The sequence below is a fragment of the Wolffia australiana genome, chromosome 11 (genome assembly GCF_029677425.1).
Source record: "Wolffia australiana isolate 7733 chromosome 11, ASM2967742v1".
NCBI lineage: Eukaryota > Viridiplantae > Streptophyta > Magnoliopsida > Alismatales > Araceae > Wolffia > Wolffia australiana.
Window position 1 is genome coordinate 3711725 of NC_135845.1, and position 10879 is coordinate 3722603.

At 37.7% G+C, this 10879-nt stretch overlaps 2 protein-coding genes across 5 annotated transcripts; one reads left to right on the forward strand and one right to left on the reverse strand.

The window, feature by feature from the left end:
* The first annotated feature begins 2583 nt into the window (after positions 1-2583).
* Positions 2584-8105, forward strand: LOC144709297 (mediator of RNA polymerase II transcription subunit). The gene is made up of 6 exons (XM_078582799.1): positions 2584-2771; positions 3099-3148; positions 4791-4890; positions 4971-5028; positions 7305-7661; positions 7833-8105. Exons 2-6 carry the CDS (start codon positions 3113-3115, stop codon positions 7927-7929), a joined length of 648 nt encoding a protein of 215 aa, XP_078438925.1. The 5' UTR covers positions 2584-2771; positions 3099-3112; the 3' UTR covers positions 7930-8105.
* DGAT2 (diacylglycerol acyltransferase family) lies at positions 7187-10879 on the reverse strand. Of its 4 annotated transcripts, none has more exons than XR_013582996.1 (11): positions 10602-10879; positions 10428-10502; positions 10149-10234; positions 9971-10077; positions 9720-9875; positions 9342-9428; positions 9123-9220; positions 8647-8734; positions 8467-8580; positions 7497-7925; positions 7187-7419 (listed from the first exon to the last, which is right to left on the reverse strand). XR_013582996.1 is itself a non-coding variant. In XM_078582798.1 (10 exons), the coding sequence occupies exons 1-9, from the start codon at positions 10862-10864 to the stop codon at positions 8479-8481; spliced, it is 1062 nt and encodes a 353-aa protein (XP_078438924.1). In that variant the 5' UTR covers positions 10865-10879; the 3' UTR covers positions 7187-7925; positions 8467-8478. The 4 variants fall into 4 exon arrangements, 1 of the variants encoding a protein (XP_078438924.1); XR_013582997.1 differs by having other exon boundaries at positions 7187-7422; XR_013582995.1 differs by having other exon boundaries at positions 7187-7427.

Below are 10879 nucleotides of genomic sequence, written 5' to 3' on the forward strand. Positions count from 1 at the left end.
CCCCTCTTCTCCAATACTTCTCCCCCCACACACCCAATACACCAAGAACACAATTGATGGATTTCATTCATCCCACAAAAGTAGGAAGCAAGTTCAGGGTGAATTTCACAGTGATCCAGGCCTCTATTTATAAATCAAAAGGTTTGGATGGAAAGAGGAGGGGGAGATGAAGCAGTGTTGAAAATATATGCTCAATCAGAGATGTAGATCGTCAGATATCACCATTTGAAGTTGGAGCAATCCTAACCCTTATTTTTTCTTTCTCCTCATCATTGTCTTTAACGTTTCCTCTATTTCTGTTTTCGGTTAACTGTCAAAGCACTTGAAATTGTGCGCCACATCATCTTGCACGCTCATGTCTTTTGGAGTCACCACCTGTACCTGTAGTTGCAAAAGGACAAAACAGAATGGTACTATATAAATATTTTACTTCTCATTCTCGCAGGTGCCATGGTATTGTGTCAGTGAGAGCCACGTCAGCAAAGATCCAATAGAAATCCAACATGTCGGTGATGTACATGTGGCGCCGTGTTCTTGCGCCACGTAGCCAGACTATCATTTTTTACTTTCAAAGAAAGAGAGAAGAAAAGGGAAGTTTTGTCTTTTTGCGCCTTGGCCCACATGAGCATTTACTGCGAAAAAACTTGTCCTTTTTTTATTGGTCCATGTTGCACTTCACCTGAAAAAGTCAAAAATCGATATATTAATCATAAATGCAAGTATGGCTTCACTAATTGCGATGCCATGACTGCTCTGCTAAATGATTGGATATCGCCAATCATCAGCGCTAGCTGTTATTCGTCGCCGTTCGACGAATCAAACAGCGACATGTGGCGGCGCAAGATAAAAGGGCTAGAAAATATCTAAAATTCATATTACATGAAATAAAAGCCCAAAAAATACAAATAAATATATATTTTGACTTAGAAAATTCATATATTTCCAAATTTAATGTAAAAAATTCCAGAAAAATCATATTCCGTCTCAAAATTTTATATTATTTTGGAATCTATTGTCAGAAAGTTCTCCAAAAAATGCAAAAAATACAGAATATTCAGAACATCATTCTAAAATAGATTTAATCATGGTATGCTTGATATCATACAAATATAAGTAATTTAACACAAATAAACATGTAAATATGATCGTATAAGGTACTAAAAATCCATGTTATCAACATGATGTCAAGTCTCATAAAATCTATCACGAAATAAAATTTATGAGCCACTTGTTAGAACATTAGAAAGCACACGTACATTTTATGTTAATAAACTACCAAAATCTACTTGAACTATTACTGAATTATCACAATATATACTAAATAAAGAAAAACTTTTCATCATTATTTCATCCTAGTTAGTTCTCAAGTAATACATTCACTATAGATCATTCTATGTATGTTTAACCAGGTTATGTCAATGGTCAAACACATTTGGACAGAATTAAAATGCATGATAAAAATTTGTCCAATTGATGTTTGAAATATTGACCTTAATAATACTGAACTCTTCAATTAAAAAATGATTGCCGATCTTGCGACGTTGTAGTCCAAAGTCAACATATCTTAAGAAACATAGAAACTTAATATTAATTCCATCTCTAATTGGATATCTTTCATCAGTAAATGATGCCCAAATGTTTTCCAGTTAAATTCCCAGACTTAAATAGGAGTTATCCATCTTCTAACTATTTTGATCAATCTTGTAGAGTTAGGGTTATAAGCTTAACTTGAGCATTCATGTCAATCATCCATTTAAATCAATATGATGGGATTCAAGACGATGAATCTAGTGACATGCAAGAATTTTATTGGTGAGGCTAGTGGACAAATATGAGTGGAGTAAGTCTTGTTATCATCCTTGGGATCTTTTTCGAAGGCATCGTCAAATCGGTACCATCTATAAGGAAGATTAATATATGTATTAACATTTTCCCAGTTTTCATTAAATAAAAAGGAGATATACATTTTTCAAGAATGTCGAGTGGAGTTTGAATATTTGGGGAAGAGAGAAAGAGAGAGAATTTATTAAGAGGAATCTTCCTTACTCTGATTGGGGGGTTTATGAAGATTTGGGAGCATTTGCCATTTCCATGTAAGAGTTGCAATCTCAATCATCTGGTTTTGATATGGCATTTTACCTTGAATTAAAATTAAAATTGTATTTTTAAAAAAATACCTTGAGGGTGATATATTTGGCAAGTTCCTATTTTGAAGGTTGCAATTTTTTAACTGCTGCAGCTTCTACTCCTGCAAATTGTTTAGCCCGCTCTTAATTGCTTGTGTGGGGACCAGAATTTAATTATTCCATCTAATACTGTCTGTAATTACTATTAATGGATGGTAGTTCATGTCTGTAATTACTCAGAAGTAATCAACAAGGTTTTTAGTGTCTACATTTCTCATAAAAACTACCAAATCGACGCTGTTCCTTTTTTTCTTTGAATCAGAAAATGTGAGAAAATTTTTGCATGTGAGCTTAATAATTAGATTTAACTTGGAAATGGGTCTTACTCTGATATCAGGGAAAAGTCTATGCGGAGCTTCATAAGAAAATGTTTTAAATTTATGTACCATACCATATCCAAATCTGGTCAAATTTCAAGAAGTGGGAGTAGGGTAATGTGGTTGAAGAAATTGTCATCAGGGAAAAAATTAGTACACTGGTTGAAGAATTGGAGAAATTGTTCCGGCGGCGAAAGCGATTGATACTCCGAACCATTGAGCACTATCAAACTATTTGAGCGATCGGGAAGGCAAGAACAGCAGACGGGTCAGTGACTACGGAGTTATTTCTCTTCGTCTTTTTGATCTTCCTCACTTCCTTGGTGTTCTACAGCCGTAAATCTGGATCATTTTTTTCGTCGTATTTATTCGATTCATTCCAAGTTACGATTTTAACGCTGCCCCTGATTTCTAATTTTCCTGGAAATACCATTTTGATAATTGCCTGTTCTAGCTCTTTCTATCAGCAGGTTAAACGGAAGCGTTTTCATTTTCACGCCTCTCTTTTCTCATTTAACTGATCATCGTCTTTTTAAGGAACTACCGCAAGATTATCGATCTAATTGGGTTAAAACCCTCCATATTTTGTCATCAGCCGTATAATTACCGATGGAGTGTGTGCTACAAGGAATCATTGAGACTCAGGTATGAAAATTTGCCGCCATGATCATCATCATATCTCTCTCTTATTTCTTACAATGTGAATTCAACCTTGCCCTCGTCAGAATCTGGAACGGCTCTCAAACATTTATGTTGAAATATTTTCTTAGTGGTCATGAGGTGTAGGTTTATATCATATTACATTCTTATGATAACCATTCTAGAAATTGAGCTCTTCTTTTCATCAAATGTGATGGTTTTACCTGCATTTTTTGTCATGAAAATCTCCTTTGTCCAATTACTTAATCGCCTAAAATATTATAATCACTCCAATTTTCTTTTATCCACTATCCATTGGTTTCCAGAATTCCACTGAAATTCAATACAATTCGTCTGAGGGGGAAAAGGTACTTCTTAAGATGGAGATGTATACATCAGAATCATACCAAGATAACTGGAAGTTTCAACAATGGCGAAACATTGTCGATCTGATAAAATGGGCAATGACTGTAATGGTTGGTGCAATCCAGGCCTAGTATGGAAGGTGCAATCGAGACGACCGGATCAAGTATGCGGAATCAATCAATCCACTTGGTTGGTCTGATTCCCTTTGGCAATCTTGGTTGAGTCAACTTATTTGACCGTTTGGCTGATCCAATCTTCGAACAAGCTCGTCTTATGATCTTTTTACTCTGATTAAGTCTCGAACTGGCTGATCCTCTGCTGATCATCATTAAGATTGATTCTGGATGTTCAGATGAACTGGGCCAAAAAAATCGACCAACTAGACCAATTTGATTTTTGAACAAGCTCTTTGGCTGATTGATTTACTCAAATCAGGACGATCGGGTTGACTAGACCACGTCAATCTATCTACTCGGTTGGTCTGATTCCTATTTGACATCTTGACTCTTTGGCTGATCAGATCTTCGAGCAAACTCTTCTTATGATCGTTTAACTTTGATTAAGTCTCCAACCGACTGATCCGGGTTGATCGTCATTAAGGTAGAGTCTGGATGATCAGATGGACTAGGCTGAATGGATTAACCGACAAGACCGGTCTGATTTTTGAACAAACTCTTCGGCTGATTCCTTCATTCAAATCAGGATGAACAGGTTGGCTAGGCCAAATTAATCAATCCACTCGATTGGTCTGATTCCCATTTGCCATCTCGGTTGAGTCAACTTAGTCTGACTGTTTGGCTGATCCGATCTTCGAACAAGCACTTCTTATGATCGCTTTACTCTGATTAAGTTTTGAACTGGCTGATCCTGTTTGATCCTCATTAAGGTCAAGTTTGGTGATCAGATGGACAAGGCCGAATAGATCAGCCGACTAGACCAATCTGATTATTGATCAAGCTCTTCAGCTGATCGCTTTACTCGACTCACCCTCAAACCTGTCAATCCAGTTCGATAACCAGACTATAAGTGGCAGACATCATGGAGACCCCATGCCACAATTTTCATCAAATTCATTAAAAAAAGCGCAATTTTCATCTAATCAAGGAAGTTTATATGATTGCAAGTGATTTTCAATAGTGACCCTGATCTCATAATCAAATATTACATAATTTCAAAAAAAAAAATCAAATATTACATAGTTAATCTTCCCTCCTTAACCAACTGACATTACATCAATATCTGATTATTTGGATAATTGACATAAATCTGTTTTAAATTTCAGCATGTGGAGGCGCTTGAGACACTTCTCCAGGGATTGTCTGGAGTCAAGAAAGAGCAGTTCCGTGTTCATGAACTGTGTCTGAAGAGTGGCCCAAACCTCGGTGATTATTTTTTGTGGTGCTCGCCTTAGTTTTTCCTCATCTGAATAATATTTTTATAAATCGGAGAATTGTTTTTTCAGGTGTCGTCCCATCAGACCTGAGAATAATGTGCGACTTAGAACAGGTCCCTCCTGCATGGTAAGATTAACTAGACTTGAAATTTTCACGATCAAGATCCAATTTTTATAATGTTTAGTTTTCTTCCATGTTGATGGCCAAATCGAGATTTTTTAGAATGGTTTATTTCTTCTTGAATCATTAGTTATGGAATTGTTATTGTGGGTTCAAACCGAAGATTAAACCCCTGTTTCCATTTAATCTTCAGCAAGTATTAGTTATTATGGAAAGATGAAAACCCCTTATTTCATGGAACTTAGAGACTTGAATCAATATTGCGGTCTTCAATTAAAAGTTTTCAGCAATACCCAATTTCTTAGGTTGAAGAATTAATTATCAAATTATTTCTTTAATCCAATCCAATCTGATATATTATCAACCAATATCCCCAAGTTTCATCAAATAGGATCTAGAAATCTAACTTGTACCATTTATTTCTTTACTTTGTGAGAAGATTATGGGATTTCATCTGGAATGCATGTTGACCTTTAAAGTCTAATGCCAGGATCAAAGATCTTATTTCAGTGAAGCCTACAACTTGATTAAAAATAAGAACTTATTAGAATTATTAAATTCCAATTTTAAGCGAATAAAGTATATATGCTCTGAGAAAATCATGCATGCATGGAAGAGAATCAATCGTCCGCGAAACTCGAACAATTTTCCATTTGACTCAAATGTCGATGGTTTCCGACAAGAAACTTATGTGAGTAAAAAAAAGATGCGAATTATTTTTTAGTTTCTATTTATACCAAAAGTTAATTACAAGTACACTGAGAAAATCATGCATGCGTGGGAAAATCAATTATATGACTCAAAAGTTTTTTCTAGAGCATGATTTGATTTTTGTAGGAACCCAGCAAGAATTTGAGTCATTTTTCAAAAAAAAAAATGACGCAATTCTTGCTGGGTTCCTACAAAAATCAATCATGCTCTATGAAAATAAACTTTTTATTTGACTCCAATTCTTGCTGGGTTCCTACGAAAATCAATCATGCTCTAGAATAAACTTTTTATTTGACTCAAATTCTTGCTGGGTTCCTACGAAAATCAATCATGCTCTAGAATAAACTTTTTATTGGACTCAAATTCTTGCTGGGATCCTACGAAAATCAATCATGCTCTAGAATAAACTTTTTATTGGACTCAAATTCTTGCTGGGATCCTACGAAAATCAATCATGCTCTAGAATAAACTTTTTATTGGACTCAAATTCTTGCTGGGTTCCTACGAAAATCAATCATGCTCTAGAATAAACTTTTTATTGGACTCAAATTCTTGCTGGGTTCCTACGAAAATCAATCATGCTCTAGAATAAACTTTTTATTGGACTCAAATTCTTGCTGGGATCCTACGAAAATCAATCATGCTCTAGAATAAACTTTTTATTGGACTCAAATTCTTGCTGGGTTCCTACGAAAATCAATCATGCTCTAGAATAAACTTTTTATTGGACTCAAATTCTTGCTGGGTTCCTACGAAAATCAATCATGCTCTAGAATAAACTTTTTCTTTGACTCAAATTTTTGCTGGGTTCCTACAAAAAATCAATCATGCTCTAGAATAAACTTTTTCTTTGACTCAAATTTTTGCTGGGTTCCTACAAAAAATCAATCATGCTCTAGAATAAACTTTTTCTTTGACTCAAATTTTTGCTGGGTTCCTACAAAAAATCAATCATGCTCTAGAATAAACTTTTTATTTGACTCAAATTTTTGCTGGGTTCCTACAAAAAATCAATCATGCTCTAGAATAAACTTTTTCTTTGACTCAAATTTTTGCTGGGTTCCTACAAAAAAACAATCATGCTCTAGAATAAACTTTTTCTTTGACTCAAATTTTTGCTGGGTTCCTACAAAAAATCAATCATGTTCTAGAATAAACTTTTTATTTGACCCAAATTCTTGCTGGGTTCCTACGAAAATCAATCATGCTCTAGAATAAATTTTTATTTGACTCAAATTCTTGCTGTGTTCCTACGAAAGTCAATCATGCCCTAGAATAAACTTTTTCTTTGACTCAAATTTTTGCTGGGTTCCTACAAAAATCAATCATGCTCTAGAATAAACTTTTTATTGGACTCAAATTCTTTCTGGGTTTCTATGAAAAACATAGGTGACCAACTTTTAGTTTCTACTTCTACTAAAATCAATCTCATCTGCCCTGAGGAAAAATCATGCATGCATGTAAAAAAAATCATTTGTGCTCTAGACTCAAGTTTAGGTGATCAAAGGCTGGATTATGAAATATATATATAAATATGTACCTTAACTAACTTACGATTTGGGTTCTCGTAGGAGTGTCCGGCATGTGGGCGGAGCCGTGAGAGGGACGGGCGCAGAGCAGCTGCCGGTCATGGCGAGGACGATGGTGGAGAGCCGAGCCAGCAAGAACATTCTAAGATTCTTCTATCTGCTGGGCTACAGACTTGACCATGAGGTTCTGAAGGTGGGATTCACCTTCAAATTCCAACGGGTGGTGAAGCTCACCATCTCTGTGACATCGGCCCACAGATTGCCAAGGCTGCACGCCGTCGACGAGGCTGCACCAGTCACGCCCGGGATCCACCTCGTCGAAGTCACCGCGCCCGCCAGTGACGACAACTACGCCGATGTCGGTGCCGCCATTTCTTCCTTCTGCGAGTTCCTAGCTCCGTAAGCTGACTTCCCATTTGTTTCATGAAATAGTTTTTTTTTTCGTGTAATTATTGGAGTGTTAGTCATGATGCTCCATAACCCCTGCTTGGGTGACATTTTTGCTATTTCCCTCTGAGTAGGCTGGGGGTAACATTCTAATTTTGACTGGTGTCTGATATTTGGTTTCAGGCTGGTGCATCTATCGAAACCAGGGGTCTCCGCTGGAGTTGTTCCAACTGCTGCTGCTGCAGCTGCATCTCTCCTGGCGAATAAGAGCAATTCCTAGAGAGAGAAATAAAGTTTGTTATAAAAATCAAAGAAATTTCTGGAAAAAATAATTATCACATTCGGGCATGATTTTGATATTCAAAGCCTGCTAACATGTACAACCGTTTTTGACAAAATTGAAAGGGTGTGAGCTTATTTTTGCAAAATGTATATCATACGGTCCATCCGGTGAACTATCAATCTCGCGAGAAAAGAAGAGGGGAGATCGACCACGTAACAGACATTGCACGTGCAAATTCAACAGTGTATAGTTCCACTAATTCAGCTACTTATACATTGTTCTACTTGTGGTGTGCTTCACAAAATCATTGACGGATTGACGTTGTTGGAGTATTACTCTACTGGACAGTTTCAGTGAATTCATCTCATCCGACCCATATTGATAGATCCTCTCTCAGAGCTAGTATAAATAAGGCTTTACACATGATAGTTTATCTTTCTCTATTTATGTCTCCAAAAGAAGTTAATTAATGAACTAGAAAACGCAGAAGATGTAAGTAAGAATATGTCTCCGATTGACCAGGAGATGACATACCAGCGATGAATTTCAGCAGATCCTGAGAGTCAGATCTGGGTAGCCAGCCTCTTCTTTATGTCTCTCAAACAGCTCTTCGAGCGCCGAGATGAACTTGCCATGAACATCGTTGACCTGGAAATAAATGGGCTCACTTAGTTTGTCCGATTTTGGTTTGAATTTGGTGAAGAATCGTCTGACCTCTTCAGAAGATGGCTGCGGGGTCTTTTCAACGAAGATGGGCCTTCCAACTACTACGTGCATGGGATGCTGGTATGGAATTGGAGATCTGCAATGAACCAAGAAGAAAATTGATCTGAAATCAAAATCTCGACCAGTCAATCAGATCACGTTCCATGTGTGATCGATCAAAATTTCAATCGTATTACAATCCACACTTTGATGGTTCATAGTTTTTTATCGATTGGCACATGATTGGACCGATCTGCCAATTCCGGTTACACATCGATCGGCCCTCTTGATCGGATGTGATCAATGGGCCGATCATGATCCAAAGTTTCTGATTATCGGAGTGATCTGATCACCATCTGGGTCGCCCGACCAATCTAAATCTTAATAGGACCCAATCCGATTTGATTTGAAAACTCCAAAACCCCGAGTACATTTCAAGTAGTAGACCATAGAACAGATTAAGTGAAGATAGATGACTTTCTTACCCATAGATGCCCCAGAACACTGTCGGGAAGAACTTGATTGCTCTAGCAATATGCATGAACAACGTTCCACTGGGTTTCCACCACTTGTAAACTTTGCTCTGTGTAAACAACCATGGAGAAAGAGAGAGAGAGAGAGAGAGACAGTTTTTTTGTGTGTGTAATGTCATTCTCAGGGGATGTGGTACAACGGATTGCCTGGTAGTTTATATCATGTCATACCTGGCCAAAGCAGAAAACTGGAACAATCGGACGGCCCATCTCAATAGCAATGCGGATAAAACCCTTTCTATTTTTCACAAACGCGACCTAAAACCCAAAAAAGAGCTTAGTATCAGAAGTTTAGTTTGGGTAATTTTCTCGCTGGCCTGAAACCACGAAATTTTCAGTCCTATGAAATTTGTAAAACTCAAGCATACATTATTTCAATAGTTTTTCGGTCAAAATTGAGTATGCTTACATATTATAGGTCTCAATTGAGAAATAGGTTTTCAAAGCCTTAAACCAGCATAGATTCCCATGAAGGGATGAACGAAAGACTGATCGAGAGACCAATTAATATTTCTTCCTTTCCAGCCCATTAAATAACAAAAAACTAACCTCCGAATCATGTTCCATAAGAGGAATTTCCTTGAGTCCCCCGGGAATAATGATGCAACTATAACCAGATGCAAGGTAAGAGTAGAAGTTCTTCCTCGATGCTGGAACAAGCCCCATCCACGTCCATACATGTCTGAGGAAAGGCGTGTAGAAAATCTGAAACAATTCAGGAGAAAAATATTCAAAGCTTCGTTGGATGAAAAAACAAATCAAATAAATTTACAATTTTCTCAATAAGTAGCCGGATTTACCGCACTGCTTGCTAGGACTTTGATCTTTGTCAACGGCATGAAACCGGTAGAACTTGCCAAGGCGAAGACGCCAATTGGGAGGACGGAGTGTGGCTCATACCCAAAAACTGAAATTTGATAATTATTTCGGTAACCTAGTTGAAAACCAAATCCCAAATACAGCGCTGAAAAAACATACCATAAGCTCGGTTGGGATCGAACGCATCAATATCCTCAACATGAAGAGTCAATGGGAAATAGCCAGAGGCATGCTTGCAAATATATCTGTTTTCCCTTGCACAGATTTTAAAAAATCAATTAAGGCGACATCCATAAAAAGAGGGTAAAAAATCAAGATAAAATTGTCATGGAACACATGCGGCATACTTGCATATACATATGTTTTCCATCAGAAAAGTATGCGAAATAAACGAGGTGAGACGGAGAAAAAGATGAAAAAACGATGAGGAAGACATGCCTGGACAATTTCTTCCCCCAGCTACTCGCATCATTGATAGGGATCACCATAAAGACCACCAGCACAGCGAAAACGCTACAAAACCAGCCAAAAACAAAATAAAAAAACAAAAACTTCAGCAAACCCAGCAGACTAAACAAAAATTGAGCGTAGCAGCGACGGCGGGATACTCACACAAGGGCGAGGCGGGAGGGGAGGAAAAGAAGCGTCGCCAAGACCAGCGCGGTGTTGAAATGAATGGATCCGAGCCAGATGGCGAGCGCGACAATTGTTGGAACGGCGGAATTCGCCGATCCGCGGAATACAGACGGCTGCGCAGCGAGGGGGGCGCCATCTTCGCCGCCTCGAGCTTCTTCTGCCATGGCTGCCCGATGGAGATCGACGCCGGATCGGAGTCCAGCGCTCGGAGAAATTTCCAGAAACCAGGAATCGAACATCAAGACGAAACTTTG

Coding starts and splice junctions, on each gene's coding strand:
- DGAT2 (XM_078582798.1), bottom strand. CDS start 10,864: ATGTTCGATTCCTGGTTTCTGGAAATTTCTCCGAGCGCTGGACTCCGA. Junction 10,235..10,427: donor TGGGGGAAGAAATTGTCCAG/GCATGTCTTCCT, acceptor AAGGGAAAACAG/ATATATTTGCAAGCATGCCT. Junction 10,078..10,148: donor CGATCCCAACCGAGCTTATG/GTATGTTTTTTC, acceptor ATCAAATTTCAG/TTTTTGGGTATGAGCCACAC.
- LOC144709297 (XM_078582799.1), top strand. CDS start 3,113: ATGGAGTGTGTGCTACAAGGAATCATTGAGACTCAG. Junction 5,029..7,304: donor GAACAGGTCCCTCCTGCATG/GTAAGATTAACT, acceptor GGGTTCTCGTAG/GAGTGTCCGGCATGTGGGCG. Junction 7,662..7,832: donor TTCTGCGAGTTCCTAGCTCC/GTAAGCTGACTT, acceptor ATTTGGTTTCAG/GCTGGTGCATCTATCGAAAC.